Raw genomic sequence first — 23,109 nt, forward strand, 5'->3', positions numbered from 1 at the left:
AAAAGTGTAAGCTTAACTGTTCGGGAGTAGACCCAAATACCATAGGCTAAAAAATCTGAACTAGGGTCAGAGTCTTGGGCTAAAGACTCACTAGCTAGAGCCTATTTAGAGTTCTCTGGGTGTTTCTAAAGGATTTTGTTACACTCATGGTCTCAGTGAAATTAAGTAGATCTTTCAAGCATATATTAAAGTGCTACTGCTGTTTCTTCAGGTTGCTGTTCAATCAGACATATATAACGGTAGTGATGTTGACATAAATATAGTGATATTGATAGAATTTGACAGATAGGGAAGGATTTTGGTTCTTTGTGGAAAAGTTGTTGCTAATGAAGCTAAAATATTGTGCTTTGGCATTAACAGGAGACGTTTATTAACAATGTGAGTTACAGGTTTTTATAACAATTAGGTACAGTCCTAGATATTCTTTTAGTTTAGCTCTAACAGGAAAATTTGGACAATGTAGTACCCTAGGTCCTTATTTAATGAAATCAGCTTGACAATATATTAAGTATTATCTTTGAATATGAAGAATTGACCTTCTGTAGTTAGCTACCAACTTAGTTATCAGGTGAAGAGTTCTTCATTGAATCATTTGAAGATTCCCTATATACACCCGGTCACACACACATCAGAAAGACTTCTGAAATGACTAATTAAAGAGCTAGTCTCATTGCTAGAAATTTATTATTGGGCTTATAGGAGCCATGTGTAATGTATGTATCAAACTTAGTTTAAGTGAAGTTTTATTTTACAAAAATGATAAACTTTAGTTAATAATTCACGTTCTCTGTATGATTCCTTTGCACTGAATTCATTTCATTTAAAAAGAAGGAAACTGGCCAAAAGAGTCCTTAATTGACTAAAATTTGGGCAGTATGTCAAAGTGAAAAAGAAAAAAACCTGTTCTTTTTAAGTAGAGCATCTGGAATTGATTCTCTTAAAGTTGCTCTTCTTATTCACCACTTATTTTCTTTATCCAGTTATAAACCCACAGATTTTTCTTTTTTTGTTTATTTCTGTTTTAGATTCATTCGTTTATTTGAGAAAGATTATATTGCTCAGACTAACTTCTGAGATTACTTTGAATTTAGAGGGTTTCTTATTCCAAAGGCTGTTACAAAGTGGCAATCAACATAAATTCACCTTCATGGTAGACAATGAGGCCATCTATGCTATCTGTCGTGGAAACCTCAATATTGAATGCCCAGCCAACACTATACTAAATAGGTTGATAGGTCAAATTGTGTTCTCCATCACTGCTTCCCTCAGATTCGATGGAGCCCTGAATGTTGATCTGACAGAATTCCAGACTATCCTGGTGCCTTATCCCCACATCCACTTCTCTCTGGCCACATATGTTCCTGTTATCTCTGCTGAGAAAGGCTACCATGAACAGCTTTCTGTAGCAGAGATCATTAATGCATGCTTTGAGCCAGCCAACCAGATGGTGAAATATGATTCTCACCATGGTAAATACATGGCTTGCTGTGCACCTGGGTGGCTCAGTTTGTTAAGTGTCCAACTTCAGCTCAGGCCATGATCTCACGGTTTGGGGGTTTGAGCCCCGCATCAGTCACTGTGCAGACAGCTCAGAGCCTGGAGCCCACTTTAGATTCTTTGTCTCCCTCTCTGCCCTCCCCCACTCGTCCTCTCTCTCTCTCAAAAATAAACATTTAAAAGAAATAAAAAAAAAATACATGGCTTGCTGCATGTTGTACTGTGGCAACATGGTTTCCAAAGATGTCAGTGCTGCCATTTCCACCATCAAGACCAAGAGTACCATTCAGTTTATGGACTGGTGCCCCACTGGCTTCAAAGTTGGCATTAATTATCAGCCTCCCATTGTGGTATCTGGTGGAGACCTGGCCAAAGTACAGCCATGCTGAGCAACACCACAGCCATTGCTGAGGCCTGGGCTCACCTGGACCTGATGTCCTGATGTGTGCTAAGCATGCCTTTGTTCACTGGTATGTGGGTGAGGGCATGGATGAAGAAGAGTTTTCTGAAGCCTCTGAGGACATGGCTGCCCTTGAGAAGGATATGAAGAGGTTGGTGTGGATTCAGTTGAAGGAGAACATGAAGGAGGAGAGGAGTACTAAAGTTAAAAATATCACAAAGGTGCTGCTTTAAAGTTGTGCTCTGATCAATTTAATTTGTATGTAGCAGTGTATACTCTTTATATACAATTACTGATCTGTGCTTTAAAGCATAATGCTTTGTTACAACCCACGCTGTCCATTTCTCTGATGGATTTGAATAAAGTATTTGTCTTAATTGGAAAAAAAAAAACCCATAAATTCAGGGTTGTATAGTTTAAAATACTGAAATGTTTAAAACAGCTTAAGTGAATTTTTCTAGGAAGATGGTGGTGATCAAATACATCCTTAACCTCTTTAAGTTAAAGCTTTAAATTATTCTACACAAAATTATACTTTGTTATATGGAAATAAAATCTGCACCCAACCCACACCCCCCCGCCCCACTAATGGGACTACTTTTCTCATCCAGTGTTTGATTTCTTATTTTTAAATTTTCTTTAATTTTTAAGGACTCTTTTTTCTCCTATCAGAAGTATTGTCATTTTATGGGAGGTAGGGGGAGAACAGTTCCTTTTTTTTTCAAACTGTGCTAAGAACACTTAATATAAAATCTACCTCCTAATCAGATTTTTAAGTATACAATACAGTATTAAATATATGCACAATGATCTCTAGAACTTGTTCACCTTGCATAAGTAAAATTTTATGCCTATTATAGCGACTCATTTCTGAAATAGATTCTACATAGTTTCTGTTCTAAGTAATGTGGCACAAAGATATCTAAGAGAAAAGTATACATACATACATAAATATACACATACATAAATATACATAAACATGTGTAGTAATGGGATGGTTACCTTTCTAAAATGGAACCCATATCAGTGTCTTGCTTCTGGGATCCTTTGCCTTTCTTCATTGTTTTTACTTATCTCTATTAGTCAATGTTAGATAGACTCTTCTTTAACTTGTCCACTCTTTTCTTTCTTTATTCTAGTCTTTGCCTTTCTCAACACTTACTCTTTGATTTATCTTCTCCTGCTAGGGAAAGCAGCAGCTAGGCAACAGAACTTTGTATGTTTGGACCACAAAGGAAGCTGATTATCATTGCTTGGTACAGAGGAAAACTTGTTTTCCTTACTTAATTACTTTTGTGTAGGAAAACTCATGTTCCTTAAAATCATGATGTTGAGGGGTCTCGACTGTGTATGGCATCAGAAAAGGTGATAAACAGTTATGTAGGAAGGAAGTCAGACAAAATAGTAGTTTACATCTGCAGTATTTTAGAAAATTGCTATTGGGGCAAATAAACACTGTTCTGAGTGGAGAGCATCCAAGTATAAATATCCAAACTACAGTTATCATTATTATCTTGATGCTGATGTATTTAGGTAAGTCATTATTCAATCTTGAATTGTGTGCTCCCACAATAAAAGTACTCAGTTTAATTTTTTGTCTTTTACAAAGTAGACTTTCCTTACCCAGTGAATTAATTAACACTTAAAATAATGTGAAGCTATAAATTAAGATATGTGGGAGAATTTTCTCTAACCTTTGGTTTCTTCTACAATTATTGCCTTCTGCATTTCTATAAAGATGAGCAAGAGGCAGCACTGATGTCTCATCCCTCTTTTATGAAAGTTTGAATTAGTTCCACATCAGTAACATTTAAGATCCTAGAATAGCTGATAATGTTTAGTTTCCTAGCCATTCTTTCTATTTTTCCTGCTGTTGGCTTAATTCCTGTGGCTGATCGACTTCTTTGCCATTGTAGCTCTGCTTGGAATAAAATTAACTGAAAAGAAGAGCAGGCAGGAACAGGCTATGCTTTTCAGGTTAATTTTGACCTTTATGAGTTCAGTGTATGAATGATGTCCCAAAACTAGGACAGTGCAGTGGAAGGAGGGGATTATTATACATTTTATCATAAAGTCTTACTTTGTACTAATTTTAAAAAACATTTATATGTGTTGACTGTGAGATCTGAGAATGCATATTTTTGTTTGTAGCTATTAAAATTACTTTTGGCTGTTTATAATAAACATAAAATAACATTAGTAAGTGATAGGAGAATTTTCTTCATGTAAAAAGTTTAGAGGTAAAGTAGTCCCGGGCTTGTGTGGCAGCTCTATGGTCCTCTGGGACTAAGATGCCTTCTAAATTTAATCAGATCTCATTCATATATGACTTCCTTGTGAAGGTTGCTTCATGGTTACTGAATGGTTCCTGGAGTTCTGGGTGTGGTATCCATATCCAGGCAGGAAGAAGGAGAAAAGGAAAAATACCAACAGTGCACCTCTCAACTGAGTCAACCCCATTTAAAGCACAAAGAAGACTGGAAAATGTAGTCTTTTTAATGGGAAAAGTATGGATTTAAATAAATGTTTGATTTTTTTAATAAGGAAGAAGGGGAAAATGGGATATTTGTCTAGACAATTAGCTGCCTCTACCACATTATCTGATTAAATGAGGTTCTGCTAATGAGATTTCTTAAATGTAGCCCTATACCATTCCTGTATATTTTTCAGGTTTGTCAATTAGATGCTTTTGCACAATAATTTGAATTTATAAGCCCATTATTCCCAGCCTATAACAGAATAGGATACACACTTTCAGATTAAATGTCATATGATGGAATTATAGAGAGAGAGATACACTTGTAATATGTAGTCACATAGTTTAGGATAAAGGAGAACGCTAGCTTGCTTGCTTGCTTGCTTGCTTGTATGCTTGTTTGCTTTCTTAATAAAAGTCGGTATATAATTGAAATCTACAAAGCACTGCTCACACACACACACACACACACACACACAAAAATTAAAGATGACTTAAGTAAGTGGAGAGACATCCCAGGCAAAGGGATTGGAAGACTTAATATTAAGATGTCAATACTAACTACTCAAAGCAGTCTACAGAATCAGTGCAATCCCTGTCAGATTTCTACTGCCATTTGTGTAGAAATGAAAGAGTCAATTCTAGGGGCGCCTGGGTGGCGCAGTCGGTTAAGCGTCCGACTTCAGCCAGGTCACGATCTCGCAGTCCGTGAGTTCGAGCCCCGCGTCGGGCTCTGGGCTGATGGCTCAGAGCCTGGAGCCTGCTTCCGATTCTGTGTCTCCCTCTCTCTCTGCCCCTCCCTCGTTCATGCTCTGTCTCTCTCTGTCTCAAAAATAAATAAAACGTTAAAAAAAAATTAAAAAAAAAAGAGTTTTAGAAAGAGTCAATTCTAATTTACAGAAGCCAAAATAGTCTTGAAAAAGGAAAATAATAATTGGAAGACTAATACTGATTTCAAAAAAATTTTTTAACAGTTATTTTATTTTTGAGAGAGAGAGACAGAGAGACAGAGAGACAGAGTGGAAGCAGGGAAGGGGCAGAGAGAGAGAGGGAGACACAGAATCCAAAGCAGGCTCATGAGCTGTGAGATCATGACGTGAGCCAAAGTTGGTGCTTAACCAACTGAGCCACCCAGGCTCCCCCACCCCCAATTTCAAAATTTACTGCAAAGCTACAGTAATCAAAATAAAGATAGACATATAGGCCAGTGGAATAGAATTAAGAGTTCATGAATAAATGCATATATCTATTGACAACTGGTTTTCAATTAAAGCACCAGGCCCAACCTATAGAATGGGAGGAAATATTTGAAAATTACATATCTGATAAGGGCTTGATATCTAAAATATATAAAGAACTATAAATCGATAATAAAATGACACACTTAATTTTAAAATGGGCAAGGGAGGGGCACCTGGGTGGCTCAATTGGTTGGGCATCGGACTTCAGCTCAGGTCATGATTTCATGGTTTGTGAATTGGAGCCCCACGTTGGGCTCTGTGCTGACAGCTCAGAGCCTGGAGCCTGCTTTGGATTCTGTGTCTTGTCTCTCTGCCCCTCTTCCACTTGTGCTCTGTCTCTCAAAAATAAATAAATGTAAAAAAAAATAATAATAATAAAAATGGGCAAGGGACTTGAATAGACATTTCTTCAGAGAGGATGTACATATGACCAGTAAGCACATGAAAAGATGCTCAACATTATTAGTCACTAGAGAACTGTTAATCAAAACCACAAAAAGATTCCATTTCCTACCTTCTAGGTTGAGTATTATATATTTAAAAAGAGAAACTAACAGATGTTGACAAGGATGTGGAAACATTGGAATCTTCATACATTGCTATTGGAAATTTAAAATGATGCTCCTACTGTGGGAAGACAGTCTAGCATTTCCTCACAAAGTTTAAATAGAATTGTCATATGGCTTAGCAATTCCACTGTTAAGTATATACTGAGGAATTGAAAATAGGAACTCACAGTAGCCAAAGGATGGAAACAACCCATGTCCGACAGTAGATGAATGGATAAAGAAATTTTGATATATCCATACATTATAATAAGTTATTGCTTAATGGGCACAGAGTTTTTGTTTGGGGTTATAAAAAAGTGTTAAAAACAGATAGTGTTGACAGTGGTACATCATTGTGGATGCAATCACTGCCGTGGAGTTGTACACTTAACATGGTCAAAGTGTCACATTTTATGATACGTATTTTACCACAATTTAGAAGTAAAATCTGTCTTAAAAAAATACATGAGTGTCAGGGACGCCTGGGTGGCTCAGTCTTTTAAGTGTCCTACTTAGGCTCAGGTCATGATTTCACGGTTTGTGTGTTTGAGTCCCGCATCAGGCTCTGCTCTGACAGTGCAGAGTCTGCTTGGGATTCATTCTCTCATTCTCTCTCTCTCTCTCTCTCTCTCTCTCTGCTGCCCACCTTCCCCCCCCCCCGCCCCGGCGCATTTGTGCTTTCTATCTCAAAATATATAAATAAACTTAAAAGAAATTATATATATGTATATATATATGTATGTGTGTAATTATATGTATATATAATTTTAAGTTTATATATTTTATATATATTATTTATTTGTATAATATATAATGTTTATATTTTATATATACTTATGTATATGTATAAAATCGGTGTCAGTAGGTTCATCAGCTGTAACAATGGTACTGCTTTGGTGGGGGATGTTGATAGTAGGGGGTTTTATGCATATGTGGGGGTGGGGGTATATGGAAAATCTCTGTACCTTTCAGTTTTGCTGTCAACCTAAAACTACTCCCAAAAAGTAGTATTTTTAAAAATGGTTAAGATGATTAATTTTGTTATGTGTATTTTACCACAGTTTAAAATTTTATATATATATGTGTGTGTGTGTGTGTGTGTGTGTGTGTGTATAAGTATAAATATATATAAATCATTATATATTGGAAAAAGCTGGGCTTTTACTCTCAGCTCCATAGCAAAAGCTTTGTTTCCCTAGACAAGTTTTTTAACTTCTCTGAACCCCAATATTATTAACTATAAAAGATTAAAATAGGGATGACAATAGCTACCCTTGCAGAGATGTATGAGGATTAGAGATGGTCATGTAAAGGGCCTTAAAGAATCCCTTACTACACAGCACATGTTCAGTGGTGGAAGCCATTATCACTAAAAATTTTGGTCATTTATACTTAGCTATGATATGTTTATTAATTATTTCTTCTAATTATAGAAGTCATAATTATCATTTGAACCCTAAACTGCTGACTGCCATTAAACTATTATTATTATTTAATTTTTTTGTTTTATTTTGTTTTACAGGCAACAATTGGTATTGACTTTTTATCAAAAACAATGTACTTGGAGGATCGAACAGTGAGTAATGTTTTCAGTGTGCAATTTTCTGCAGCACTCCAGGATAGAAAACTGTGATCAGAGCTGTAATCAGTAATTGTCATCGTAAGAAGTTCTTAGTAAAGTTGACAAAGTTAGTGTATAAGCTTTGAGAAAAACTGTTATTACAGAGTGGTAGTACTTAGCATTCTGATTTAATCCCCAAGTAAAATGCAAAGGGGAGAGAAGGCCAAGTTATTGGAAAGCCCTGAAGGCCCTAGGCTTGCTAAATAAAATATGTCATCCTGATTTGGAAAAATGATAACAGATAGCATTGAGATAATGAAGAGTATTTTCATCAAGAAATTAGAGCTGCTAAAGACTTTTTGAGTGCTACTCTTGAAGCATTCAGAAATATTTCATTTGAATATCACATCATTTGTGAATTTCGAGATTTTATTTGTCAGAATATGATGTATACCGAAGTGACTGTGAATAGAAGAAGTAATATGTATTTATTTGTTGGATTTAGACACCTGTCTTTTGGAATGCTCCCTTTAAGCACAGTGTATTCCAGCCTATTGTCTCTGGAAGAGATTCCTATCAACTAAGCAGTGACTGTCTTAAATGCATTATTTCAGGACCTAGACCCAAAAAAACATTATTGTGCTTCTAATGTTATTTCCTAGAAGTGTGTGGGTTTTTCTTTTATGTTTTAATGTTTAGCATGCCATTTCTTAAATTTTGAAAGCTTAGAAATTGCTTTATAATAGTACAGTACTACTTGTTTTCAGGCTTTTCTTCCTCAAATGTAGATGTGAAAAAGTAAGAAAATAAAGAAATTTTTATGTAGAGTTGCAAAAAGATATTTTTCCTTTTTTGTTGGGTTATGTACAGTGTTCTGGGAAGAAACATGTGGGAGAAACATAAGCACAGTAGTCAAAGACCCAGTTTCTGGACTCAATAGAAAAGAGATGCTTTTAACTTCAGAGAGGCTTTCAGAGAAGCGCTCACTCCTTTACTCTGATAGCCAGGGCTGCTTGTTGACATTTACTTTCATTTTTCCCTTTTATGCTCACTGAACGTCAACAGAATCTACTTTTTGCTGTCTGGAAGGCATAAGATTCAAAGAGAGGTTATAGGGAGTGAAAAAAAGGGAGCTGTATTTCTGATTCTGTGAAATATTCCCCTATTGCCATTTTTAAGTCATGTACCTACAGAGCAAATTTTTAATATTATTCTCTTTTGAAAAAGGAAAGGAGTTTTGTGTTATTTTCATTCTTCACATCCCTGCAACCTTTTGCATGAGTCTGCTTTTTACCTCCTTCCCACCTTCTCCCCTTTAAAAACATTATTTCTTTTTTATTTTTAGTATGAGTTTGGTTTTTTTTTTTTTTTTATTTATTTTTTCCCATCCCACAGATCAGGCTGCAGCTGTGGGATACTGCGGGTCAGGAACGTTTCCGTAGCCTCATTCCCAGTTACATCCGTGATTCTGCTGCAGCCGTAGTAGTTTACGATATCACAAGTAGGTATTTTGCAACGGGTTGACCTTTCTTATTTTTCTTGCTTGTTTGACTGATTTTGTTGTTAGGTACGATTGCAATTATGGGACACAGCAGGTCAAGAGCGGTTCAGGAGCTTGATTCCTAGCTACATTCGTGACTCCACTGTGGCAGTTGTTGTTTATGATATCACAAGTGAGTGGGGGGAATTATGCATTTCTAATCTTCTTTCAACCTTTAGCTTAGCTGCATGCATGTTCTTGTCTTGTGCTTGTTTTCTATACTAGCATGTAAAAATGAGTTTTGTCATAGCAAACCTTATAGACCAGCTAGGTCAGAAATATTTGCTTTTGTGTATGTACCAATATGCTTTATTTCCACTGTGCCAGGTTTTTTTGCCATGGAAATTTTCCTTCAGATCTAATCATGAATTCTCTCCAAGGCTTTCTTAGTATCCTGTTATCCCTAAGTCACACCATAATTATGGTTGGAAGAATGTCTCCTTTTTCATTTAACTTGATCTCAGATTTCTCTAAAATAAAATAATCTGCATTTAAGCCTCTTGCCAACATTTTCAGATTCTCCAAGGCTCTCTGTTGAGGCTATTAAAAGCTTCTGCTAGCCAACTTTTCTCTGCTTTCCACTTCCAGCCATCCTCTCTCTAGAGAAGGCAGAGAAAACATGTAATGTGCAGTTTTCTATTAATCATTTTCATTTGAATCACATCTGGATTCTGTGACTGACTTTTTTGCTAACAAATTACACTTTCATTTCTCTCCAAAAAGAAATTTTAAATAGGAGACTAAAACAAGTGATGATCTTCCTTTTTCTTTTCCCTAAAGACTGAATAATGTCTTTGGCATTTTAAGTGCCTGTAAATTTCCCACAGAACATGGTGACTGACAGGGAAATGCTCTCTGATTAAAATTGTCTTTGTAAATTGGTTTATTATATATATCAGGCAATATTAAGCCATCATTCCATATAGTAGTCCATAATTTGTAGGAAAACCAGAATAGTGTCACATCTTAGACTTATTTCAAAAAGAGTGTTACATATACAAACTATTGATTTGCGTTAGTGATACTATACATTTTTGTATATCTGCTAGAAGTCATAACTACTTAATAATTGCAATGGCAGAATTATAAGTTACAAGTTTGCATTCAGAGACCTTTGGGGGGGGTGGGGTATGTGCTATATGCAATCTTTCTTTTCTTGAAGCTTTACTTTGGGTTGCTACTTGTTTAAAACAATGTATGTTCATTGTGCATTGACAAGTTTTGCAGCTTTAAAATGTTTGTGCTTACTTTAACCAAATCAAGTGAAACCCCGTGTCTTTTTCTTTAAAAATGCACATGTGGTTAAAATATTAGTAAACTGTTTTCTGGAGCTGCTATAAAAAGTGTTTAAGTATTCTACTTAGAATTGGGTGCTAGGAAAGATGGATTTTGTTACAAGTGATTCTGGTGCATTAAACTAATAAACTTCAAGTTAAAGTGATCACAAACTGAATAAGCAGTGCAAACAGAGTGGTGTTTAAAGCTATTTAAAGCTTTACAAATTTTCTGGATGTGTTGGGATTTACTGGCTGACATACTTTTGGAGATGCTTTCTTTGTCATGTTGGGTATGTGTAAGTAATCAAAAAAATGTTGTGGCAATGTGACACCATGTTATCTGCCGTAGCTGTCCTTAAATTTTAAAAAGCTTTTTTTTTTTTTTTAATTTTTATTATATATGGTACATTGCATTCATTTGGTCATGTTCAAAATTTTTATACTATAAAAGGAACCTTGAGGACTTTATTTTTGTGATTTGTCACTGACAGTTGTACTCAGATAAAATGGAGTTATGTTGCAGGCACATTAAAAGTGGGTCCTAATGTGCCACCCCCCCCTCCAACTTCCAGGGTTTGTTTTCGTTTGTTTTTGTTTTTTTAGTCTGTCACTTGGGGAGACTTTGCGGTAACACTAATCTCTCTGTCCACCCTCCTATACCAGATGTTAACTCATTCCAGCAAACTACAAAATGGATTGATGATGTCAGAACAGAAAGAGGAAGTGATGTTATCATCATGCTAGTAGGAAATAAAACAGATCTTGCTGACAAGAGGTATAGAGTGATTTTGTATGTGTATCGAATGTTTGATTTCTTCCTTAAACAACCTGTTATTTTTATTACTGAAGAATTGTTTTGAAAGGAGACATGTTTAATTCTTAAGTTTATACCCCCCTTTTCTTCAGTGTGAGAACCTGAAATATAAATGTAAACATTGAACATTTCCTTAAAGGAAAATGAGTTTTTTTTTGTTTTGTGTAAGCCCATGTGTAAATAGTTCTTGTGCAAGATTGTTTACATGTGGGGGGAAACAAAGATTGTTTACACACGAAGCTGGTAACTATTTTGCATTTTTTAGGCCTCATAAACATGAGCAGTATTCTGTTAAAGGACAAAATGTTTGAAGAAACAAATCCTATCTTTAAAAATTATTCATAATGATTAAATGCACACTCTTTTGGTAGACTTCTTATAAATATTCATTATAATTCAGTGGTGTAGTTTTTCTTTTCTTTTTATAAGTTGTATGGTTGAACCAGACTGTGTAGTTGAACTGAATAGCTTGATTGTAATACCTTAGTCAAATGAGCAAAGCCATATTCAAGTCACAGGATGCAAAATTATTAACATTCACTGTAGAGCCCATGGCTTGAATATCTGCCTTCAGCATCCTAAGTAATCTACTGGATAGTCTTTCTGCTTTAAATAGTCTTGACCATTTCACTTAATAGTAGAAGCTTTTACTATTGCTGTTTGTTTATTCATGAGATGGATATTGAAATTCAGGTATTGAATTTGTACTATTAATTAAAATGTTGCAAAGAAATCCAATATGTTCCAAGGCTTGTGCAAATGTTAAGCCCATTTCTTCCCATGGTACTTCATTTGGAATTGGTAGTACACTGACAAAAAAGTTTTTCTTGATTTAAAAGTAAACTCAGAGTATAATCATCTTTCCTTTATGAAAATAATTGTTTGGACATCAATTGGCATCATAAATTTTCACTATTTTATTTATCTACACTATGAGAATTTCAAGATGATATAGGTATATATTCTTCTAGTAGAGAGTCTCTAGTTCTTTTATTTTCTTTTTTAATGTTTATTTTGAGAGAGAGAGTGCGTGCGCGTGTGTGCAGGGCAGGGGCAGAGAGAAAGAGGGAGAGAAAATCCCAAGCAGGTTCCACACTGTCATCATGGAGCCCAATGCAGGGCTTGATCCCATGAACTGTGAGATCATGACCTGAGCTGAAATCAGGAATTGGATGCTTAGGGGCGCCTGGGTGGCTCGGTTGGTTGAGCGTCTGACTTCAGCTCAGGTCATGATCTCACGGTCCGTGGGTTCGAGCCCCGCGTTGGGCTCTGTGCTGACAGCTCAGAGCCTGGAGCCTGCTTCAGATTCTGTGTCTCCCTCTCTCTGTGACCCTCCCCCGTTCATGCTCTGTCTCTCTCTGTCTCAAAAATAAATAAACATTAAAAAAAAAAATTAAAAAAAAAAAAAAGAATTGGATGCTTAAGTGACTGAGCGCCCCCCCCCCCCCGCCAATACTTTAATTTTTAAATAGAAAAATTGTGTGTCTGAATTGTTTTGTTTTAACAGGTAGAGTTAGCCAAATGGATGAGTATATCATCTATTCTTTTATTGTGTAATATTTCAGTTGAGTACACAAATGCTAGAAAATTATACTTGAAGTAATTTTTTCTTCAAGGTAATGTATGTCCATTGGTTTGGAATTACTGCCTTTCTCAGCAATTTTTGCCAGACTATCACCCTTCAACTGTTAACATTTTTTAAAAATTAAAGCCTTGTTCATTCCACTAAATTAATTTTAAAATGAGTAAAATATTTAAATGTTTGTTAAAAAAGAATTAGAAGAAAAATGTTTTGGTAGTGAGTGGGTGACCTTTTATAAGCATGACATGAAGAGCGCCTGGGTGGCTCAATGGGTTAAGTGTCTGACTTTGGTTCAGGCCATGATCTCACTGTTCAATAGTTTGAGCCCCACATTGAGCTCTGTACTGACAGCTCAGAGCCTGGAGCCTGCTTCAGATTCTGTGTCTCCCTCTCTTTGCCCCTCCCCCACTCACATTCTATCTCTCTCTGTCTCAAAAACAAACATTAAAAAATATTGTTTTTAATAAGGGGAGCCTGGGTAGCTCAGTCGGTTGAGCGTCTGACTTCGGCTCAGGTCATGATCTCATGGTTTGTGAGTTCAAGCCCTGCGTCAGGCTCTGTGCTGACAACTCGGAGTCTGGAGCCTGCTTCGGATTCTATGTCTCCCTCTCTCTGCCCCTCCCCTGCTCATGATCTGTCTCTCTCTGTCTCAAAAATAAATATACATAAAAAAAATTAAAAAAATAAAAAATATTGTTTTTAATAAAAATTTTTTCTTAGAATCATGACATGAAACCCTAAAGCCATAAAGACAAAGATTGGTTAAGTCTGAATATTATCGATATGAAGATCATATTTACCTGTTAGATCAGCCATTATTCAGAAGATTGATAATACATAGTATTGACAAGAATTTAATAAACAAGAACTCTTCATATACTGAAAATGTAACTAATATATTGGGATGAAGCAGTTTAACAGTATCAGAATTTAAAATACTCATGGACTTGGGCGCCTGGGTGGCTCAGTCGGTTGAGCGTCCGACTTCGGCTGAGGTCACGATCTCACGGTTCGTGAGTTCGAGCCCTGCGTCGGGCTCTGGGCTGATGGCTCAGAGCCTGGAGCCTGTTTCCGATTCTGTGTCTCCCTCTCTCTCTGCCCCTCCCCCGTTCATGCTCTGTCTCTCTCTGTCCCAAAAATAAATAAACGTTAAAAAAAAAAAATTAAAAAAAATAAATAAAATACTCACTGACTCAAACCCACCTCCAGTAATTGCACAGATACACCTGCACAAATGTGGGGAAAAAAATGAACATACAAGAATGTTTATTTCAGGGGCGCCTGGGTGGCTCAGTCAGTTAAGCGTCCGACTTCGGCTCAGGTCATGATCTCACAGTTTGTGGGTTCGAGCCCCACGTTGGGCTGTGTGCTGACAGCTCAGAGCCTGGAGCCTGTTTCAGATTCTGTGTCTCCCTCTCTCTCTGCCCCTCCACTGTTCACGCTCTCTTTCTCAAGAATAAATAAACATTAAAAAAAAAAAAAAGAATGTTTATTTCAACATTATTTGTAATATTAAAAATTAAAATCAATCTAAATGTCCATCAGTAGCAGTAGCATTTTATAAATGAAGTACACGTAGCTACTAAAAAGAATGAGAGGAATTTATTGATGTCTAACACATGAAGCTTAAAAAATGATTTGATCAGTATGTATAGCATGATATTCTTTGTGTTAAAAAAAAAAAAATCGATGGTAGGGGTGCCTGGGTGGCTTAGTCGGTTGAGCTTCCGACTTCCGTTGAGCTTCCGACTTCGGCTCAGGTCATGATCTCACTCGTGAGTTCAAGCCCCGCGTCAGGCTCTGTGCTGACAGCTCAGAGCCTGGACCCTGCTTTGGATTCTGTGTCTCCCTCTCTCTCTGCCCCTAACCCATTCGCATTCTGTCTCTGTCTCTCTCAAAAATAAATAAACATTAAAAAAAAATTTTTAAGAAAAATGATGGTAGATGTATATATATTTTTTTTTCTTTTATTTTTTAGAATAAATCTGTATAAGCATACATGGGACTTAACTGTCTCTACATCTTTGAGAAGGAGTAGGATTATGGAGGACTCTAATGTTAATGAGTGCCCTTTTTTTTTTTTTTTAAAGGTTCGTTTATTTTTGAGAGAGAGAGAGAACAAGTGGAGGAGGGGCAGAGAGAGAGGGAGACACAGAATCTGAGGCAGGCTCCAGGCTTTGAACTGTCAGCCCAGAACCCGACGCAGGTCTTGAGCTCACGAACCATAAGACTATGACCTGAGCCGAAGTCCAGTGATCACCCAGCTGAGCCACCCAGGCACCCCTAATGATTGCCCTTTTTAAAAATTACTTTGGTAATTAGAAGAAAAAGTTTTAATAAAAATGATTCAAAGTTAAATGTCTTTATCACATTGAGAATTACAATTTGTTGTGTGTAAAAACTTGTAGAAAAGACCAGAGTATATCTGTTTCAGTGTTTCAAAATAAGCGCCCTGTTGCTCAATACTTTCTGTCCCCTGTAGCCCAGTGATTCCCAGATGTTTAAATTTTGAGAATCAGTGGGTAAATTGGCTTATTAGACCCTCTTTTAAGATTCTGGCTATAAAGGATCATGGTCAACTTTTTCAATTTTTGTTTTTTGTTTTATTTAAATTTTAGTTAACTTACGGTGCTGTAGTTGTTTCAGCGGTTAAATTTGGGGGTTTTAGATCCTACTTTTAGATGCTGTGATTCAATGAGTTTAGAATGGTATCCTTAAATCTGTATTTTAATGAATCTTCTAGCTGATTCTGACAAATTCATTGTATATGTATACCACATTTTCTTTATCAATTCATCCATCGATGGACATTTAGGCTCTTTCCATACTTTGGCTATTGTTGATAGTGCTGCTATAAACATGGGGGTGCGTGTGTCCCTTCGAAACAGCACACCTGTATCCCGTGGATAAATGCCTGCTAGTGCAATTGCTGGGTCGTAGGGTAGTTCTGTTTTTAGTTTTTTGAGGAACCTCCATACTGATTTCCAGAGTGGCTGCACCAGCTTGCATTCCCATGATTCCGACAAAATCAAACCACAGTTGGGACCATTGCTATAGCTGACCTTCAACCATTTGATTAGGGTGACTCCTAGTTTTAAAACTAGGAAGAATTTCTCTGGAATCCTTTACATGTAGGATAGTCATTCACTCATAATAATCATTCATTCAGAAGTATTTATTGAGTACCACTTATGTTTCAGAAGATGCTACTCTAGGGTAGAATAGTAAACAAAAAAAGCCAAGTCTTCAAGGAACTTTTATTTCAGAAAATGAACCAGGCAAATAAATAAGTCAAAAAAACACATAGTAAAAAAAAAAAAAAAAAAAAAAGCATGGTATGTTTGATAATGATAACATGCTAAAAGTACAAAAGAAAGCAGGGAAAAGAAATATGAAATGTCAGGTGTGAGTTTAAAATATTGGATGGAATAGGGGCGCCTGGGTGGCGCAGTCGGTTAAGCGTCCGACTTCAGCCAGGTCACGATCTCGCGGTCCGTGAGTTCGAGCCCCGCGTCAGGCTCTGGGCTGATGGCTCAGAGCCTGGAGCCTGTTTCCGATTCTGTGTCTCCCTCTCTCTCTGCCCCTCCCCCGTTCATGCTCTGTCTCTCTCTGTCCCAAAAATAAATAAAAAACGTTGAAAAAAAAAATTAAAAAATTAAAAAATATTAGATGGAATAGAAATGGAAGACTTCATTGAGAAAATGGTGAGTTTTGAGTAAATATGCTAAGGAAGCAAGGGAGTCAACTATGCAGATATCCTGAGGAGGAAAAGGTTCTAAGCTGATGGCCCAGAAAGTGCAAAATCCTTGAGTTGGGAATACATTTAGTTTATTTGAAGAACAGCAAGGAATCGTATACAGCTGGTGAGGAGAATAATGGAAAGTGTAGTAGGCAATGAGGTTAAAAAATAATAGTTTTTGAAAAAGACCATAAAGACCAGGTTAAGTAGGGCAAAGTAAAGACTCTGTATGAAATTGGAGGATTCATGGGGTGCCTGGGTGGCTCAGTCAGTTGAGCAACTGACTTCGGCTCAGGTCATGATCTCATGGTTTGTGGGTTCAAGCCCCGCATCAGGCTCTGTGCTGACAGCTCAGAGCCTGGAGCCTACTTCACATTCTGTGTCTCCCTCTCTCTCTGCCCCTCCCCACTCATGCTCTGTCTCTCTCTGTCTCAGAAATAAATAAACATAAAAAGAAATTGGAGGATTCAAGCAGAAGAGTAACTTTTCATAAATCACTGTTTGCTCTGTGGAAAATATGTAAGAGTAGAAGTGAAGAGAATAATCCAGGCTGAAATCGAAGCAAGAAATGATGATGACTTGGACCAGGATAGTGGTAGCATGTGTAGTGATCAGTGGTCAAATTCAGATACATTTTGAAGATAGAACTGTTGAAGATATACTCATGCAATGGATAGAATACATAATGATGGACAGAATATGGGGTGTGGGAGAAGGAGGAGTCAAGAATGATGCCTAGATTCTTGGCCTGATTAACTGTCATTAACTGAGATAGGGAGACACTTCATAAAGAGGTGGTTTAGGATGGAATATTATGACTTCAGTTTTTGGTCATTTTAAATTTAGAATTGCTATTAGATATTCTCATATGTAATTAGATGTCAGGTAGGCAATTGGATATATGAGCCTGGAGTTCAGAGCAGCAGTCCAGGCTAGATAAATAAGTTTGGGATTAATCAACATGTAGATGGGTATTTAAAACCATAATACTGCCTGGGATCACCAAGGGAGTAATTATAAATAGAGAAGAGGTCCAAAGAGTAAATTTTAGGGCGTCTGATAGAAGTGTTTTAAAGAAATGCACACTGTTGGGACACCTACATAGCTCAATCAGTTAAGCATCTGACTTGATTTTGGTTCAGGTCATGATCTCATGGTATGTGAGATTGAGCCCCATGTTGGGCTCTGCCCTGACAGCACGGAGCCTGCTTGGGATTCTCTCCCTCCCCCACTCTCTCAAAATAAGTAAACATTAAAAAAAAAAACACATTGTTGATATATTTAGGGCTAAAGGTCTGCAAATTGTCAACTTACTCTCCAGTGTGTGTTTTTTTTTAATTTATACACACACACACATACACACACACATACATAAATACATAGAAATGAGAGGATAAAACAAGCAGATGTAGTAAAACATTATTAACAGGTGGATTGCTATATAAGAATTTCTGTGCTGTTGTTCTCTTTGCTTAGAATACTCATTTTCTTCTTTCCTAACTTTTCTAGAGAGTGGAGAATTTATAGAATAATATCTTGTAGGCAAGAAGAGAGTGGAATCTAGTACAAAGGTGAAGTTTGGGGCGTAAGGACAGTTTCCTCCATAGTAGCAGGACTAGAAGTAGAATATAAGTGTACACAACATAGATTGGTGGATAGATGTGGTGAGAGCTTGTGGAAATTCTCTTGCATTGCTTTGGTTTTCTGTGTTGTAGAAAGCTGAGTTTGTCAGCTGATATTTTAGATCCATTTAATTAGAATATTTGCATATTTATTAAATATCTATATGCCAGCTAGGCACTAGGAACACCAAGATAAGTGACATAATCTTGTACTTAAAGAATATATTACAATTTGAGACACATTGCTGCTAATTATAATGTGTCACCAAATGCCCTATAAAATGTATCAAGAGAATTTAATATACATGCCTTTTGACTCCACTTAGAGAAATCCACAAAATCTATCCTAAAGAAAAGATCCACAGTGCATAAAATATTATGCACAAAGATATTTATAGCAACATTTTTCACAGTAGTATGAAATTTGAAAAAAAATTTTTTAGCATTTTTAACAGTTTGGGGGTGGTTACATAAATTATAGTAGCAAATTGACAAATTGTCCAGTAATAAAAAATTATATGAAGTTTTTAATCATAAGACTAAATGCTTATGATCTAATATTAAGAGAAAATAGCAGGCTATTAAGATTTTAAAAATAAAAAAATTACAGGATGAGGTCAGCCAAATAAAAGCAAATCATTAAAAAATGCCTTTTTAAAAAATTTTGGTTAGGTATAACATACACACAGAAGTACCCAAATTTTAAGTGTACTGCAGCTTGATGAATTTTCAAACTATTCTTACCTGTATAACCAGCACACATACGAGGAAAGTTATTTTCATAGGCATCTTGGTGGTTCAGTTGGTTAAGCATCCAGCTGTTGGTTTCAGCTCAAGTCACGACCTTGCAGTTTCATGGGTTCGAGCCCTACATCAGGCTCCATGCTGATGGCATGGAGTCTGCTTGTGATTCTCTGTCTCGCTCTCTCTCTGTCCGTCCCCCACTCGTGCTGTCTCTCTCAAATAAATAAACTTAACAAAAAGAAGTTATTTTCAGAATCTTGTTTATACTCTTTACAATACCATCTTGCAAAAAGAGGAATTTATTTTTTGAATTTGTTTTACAGGCAAGTATCAATTGAGGAAGGAGAGAGGAAAGCCAAAGAGCTGAATGTTATGTTTATTGAAACAAGTGCAAAAGCAGGATACAATGTAAAACAGGTGAGTGTCCTTAGAGTATGGATAGAGGTTATCAAATTGAAAAGAGATGTTATAAAATAATTGTGGGAGTATTCTCTAGTGTAAGATTTTCTTTTGGTTGGTAACAGCAGACCTCATGAACTAGTAACATGATAAACAGTGAAAAAAAGTTAAATGTGACACAGTTTTTGGAAAAAGAGAAAAGGCTTGCCAAACTTCTCAGATTGTGCACAGGACAACTATTTCATTATGATCGCAAGGTTGTAAACTTAACCATACCCTGCCTCCTATTGCATTGTTTCAAGGTAAAACTTTTTTTTTTTTAATTTTAGAGTTTAATGACAAAAGAAAGTACCATGAGAAAATGCCATGAGAATGGTATTTTGCTTGTGGTTGTGAAAGTATATTCTGGTTACTTTATCCTTAATAACTGCTGCTGTTTTAACAGTGTTTATAACAGCAGTGTTTTGGGGGAGCTGGAAAATATGAAGAGACCTCACATTATCAAACTTCTCTAAAAGATGAAGTAGCCAAAAACTGAACTGCTTAATTTTCTAGGGCTGCATATCATATAGAGTAGTGGTCCCAGATTTATAGGATTTTCAAACCAATAAATTATTTTTTTTATTTCTAGGTGATCAGTAGGTTAAAATAAAATCCTATAAACTGAATAAGTTGAGCTTTAAGAAAAATTTTATATATTATTTTCAGTTTTGACACTTTCTTTCCCATCTCTCCTTGTCTTGAGATATATTTAAGTAATTTTGAACTGTTACTAATTCCCTCCTTGTAGCATACTCTTCCATGGCTCTAAATCTTTGTTCATGGTGTTCTCTTTGATTAGAATGTTCAGTTTCTTTCTTGACTGATAACGTATTCATCCTTTTAAGTTTCATTTTAGATGTCAGCTCTTCAAAGACATTTTTTTTCCTGACATTCTTTACCATACTGTATCTACATGCTATTCTGTTTAGCAGTAAATGAGTTTTCTGTGTTTTCTCAGGCCCCTGACCTTTGTGAAACCACTGTCATAGAAGTTACCATGTTATACTGGAAATATTTCTCCCATCAAAATTATGTACTCCCAGAGCCTACCAATGTCTATGGAATTTAGAAAATGATATGTAGGGGCACCTGGGTGGTTCAGTTGGTTAAGTGTCTGACTTCAGCTCAGGTCATGATCTCGTGGTTCATGGATTCCATTACCATGTTGGGCTCTGTGTTGACAGCTCAGAGCCTGGAGCCTGCTTCAGATTGTGTCTCCCTTTCTCTCTGTCCCCCTCCCCCACTCATGCTTTGTCTCTGTTTCTCTCTCTCTCACACAAATAAACATTAAAAAATGTTTAAAAAAAAAAAAGAAAGAAAATGATAAGTAAATGAACCCATTGGAACCACAGATAATTTAACATTTTGAGTAATATTTGGGTGCCTGGTTGGCTCAGTCAGTTACGCATCCAACTTCGACTCAGGTCATGATCTCGCAGTCTGTGGGTTTGAGCCCTGCATCAGGCTCTGTGCTGACAGCGCAGAACCTGGAGCCTGCTTGAGATTCTGTCTCCCTCTCTGTCTCTGCCCCTCCCCCACTCATGCTCTTTCTTTCTCAAAAATAAATAAAACTTCAAAAAATTTTTTGAGTAATAGAAGTAATTAGCACAATTATTATCATCTGTCACTGTTCTAGGACAAAGCAGTAGGTAGTCTCATCTAGCTTTTTCTATTACAGACATTTTGATAAGGATATGAGCTAGTTGCTTATATGTCAAAGTATGGCCTTTGGGACATCTTTCAGGCTGGGTTAATGTCTAAAGGGATTGCTGTGGCCCTCTAGTCCTGACCCTGAGAAGTCTCATAGGTATGGAGGTCTAAAGTCCTCAGCATACAGTGGTCACTAGTGACAGCTAGCATCTTGATGATATTTAATTGCTTCTAAGTTTAGATAACTCTCAGGATGTTGAGAAAATGAGGTATGTCATTCATTTGCTATTTTATAAGCACATTATTTCTTAATAGTTGTATTGAAGCATAATTTCCATACCACAAAATTACTTGTTTTAAATGAATAACTCAGGGTTTTCTTGCTTTTTTTTTCTTCTAATTTTTAAAATTTTATTTAAATCCAAGTTAGTTAACATATAGTGTAATAATGATTTCAGGAGTAGTATTTAGTGATTCATCGTTTACTTACCCAGTGCTCATCTCAACAAGTGCCCTTCTTAATGCCCACCACTCATTTAGCCCATCCCTCCACCCAGCAACCCTCCAGCAACCCTGTTTGTTCTCTGTATTTAAGAGTCTCTTATGGTTTGCCTCCCTCTCTTTATCTTATTTTCCTTTCCCTTCCCCTGTGTTCATCTGTTTTATTTCTTAAATTCCACATATGAGTGAAACCATATATTTATCTTTCTCTGACTGACTTATTTTACTTAGCATAATACATTCTGGTTCCATCCGTGTTGTTGCAAATGGCAAGATTTCATTCTTTTTGATTGCCGAGTAATATTCCTGTGTATGTGTGCGCGCGTGCGCACGCGTGCGCATACACCACATCTTTTTTATCCATTTATCAATTGATGGACATTTGGGCTCTTTGTATAATTTGGCTATTGTTGATAGTGCTGCTATAAACATTGAGGTGCATGTGCCCCTTCAAATTAGCATTGTTGTATCCTTTGAATAAATACCTAGTAGTGCAGTTGCTGGGTTGTAGAATAGTTAATTTTAATAGGTGTGAGGTGGTATCTCATTGTGGTTTTGATTTGTATTTCCTTGATGATGAACGATGTTGAACATCTAGGGGTTTTTTTAGGGAATTTATAGAATTGTGCAACCGTTACCTCAATTTGATTTTAGAACTTTTTCAGCATTTGGCACATAATTTTTTCTAAAAGCCTGACCCATACAAACACTAGATATAGCTAGCCAGTGATAACGAAGGGAGAATTCTTTTACAAAACAATCTTACTCTGAATTCAAAACCTATTTGCTACTTTATTATTTCTCCTTATTTATTTGTTTTATTTTAATGTTTATTTACTTATTTTGAGAAAGAGAGAAAGAATGCGCAAGCATGAACAGGGAAGGGGCAGAGAGAAAGAGAGGGAGAGAGAGAATCCCAAGCAGGCTCCATACTGTCAGTAAGGAGCCTGACCTGGGGATCGATTCCACAAACCGCAAGGTCATGACCTGAGCCAAAATCAGGAGTCAGATGCTCAACTGACGGAGCCACGCAGGTGCCCCTATTTCTCCTTATTTAGATATACCTGAATATGTGATCTTGCTGAAGTGCCTAATTCTACTGGGACTTGATTTTATTGTCTTTAAATACAAATATGATTAAATTAATGTTTTCAAATTTGGAAGAGAGCTAGCTGCCTTCGGTTTTGGTTTTTGTTTGGTTTTTTTTTTTTTTTTGTAGCTTCTTTCTTAACTCATGAAAACCATTACTTTGCATTTTATAGGGACTACCATAGTAATAGAATTTTATTTCAATATTTATAGACCTTTGCTTTGTAATCTTGCATAATTTAGTTAAGACAAAAATCCTGGAACCACTCTCCCTCTCCCCCACCAATTAAGACAATGAAAACAAAAAATGAATTTGAATCTTACGTTAATAAGCACATTTAAATAATAGGTTCAGATCTTCCCCTTTGTCAGTGATTAATCATATGG

At 36.4% G+C, this 23,109-nt stretch overlaps 1 protein-coding gene across 2 annotated transcripts in view; it reads left to right on the forward strand.

The window, feature by feature from the left end:
- Nucleotides 1-23,109, forward strand: part of RAB6A (RAB6A, member RAS oncogene family) — an 85,022-nt gene that overhangs the window by 45,068 nt on the left and 16,845 nt on the right. The window contains exons 3-6 of one of the 2 annotated variants that reach the window (XM_042904101.1): nucleotides 7,685-7,738; nucleotides 9,119-9,224; nucleotides 11,204-11,315; nucleotides 19,365-19,458. In XM_042904101.1, coding sequence (XP_042760035.1) covers nucleotides 7,685-7,738; nucleotides 9,119-9,224; nucleotides 11,204-11,315; nucleotides 19,365-19,458 — 366 coding nt within the window. Of the gene's footprint in view, nucleotides 1-7,684; nucleotides 7,739-9,118; nucleotides 9,225-9,290; nucleotides 9,397-11,203; nucleotides 11,316-19,364; nucleotides 19,459-23,109 lie in introns of both variants that reach the window. The other variant, XM_042904100.1, reaches the window with a different exon arrangement.

The sequence above is a fragment of the Panthera leo genome, chromosome D1 (assembly GCF_018350215.1).
Source record: "Panthera leo isolate Ple1 chromosome D1, P.leo_Ple1_pat1.1, whole genome shotgun sequence".
Classification (NCBI taxonomy): Eukaryota; Metazoa; Chordata; class Mammalia; order Carnivora; family Felidae; genus Panthera; species Panthera leo.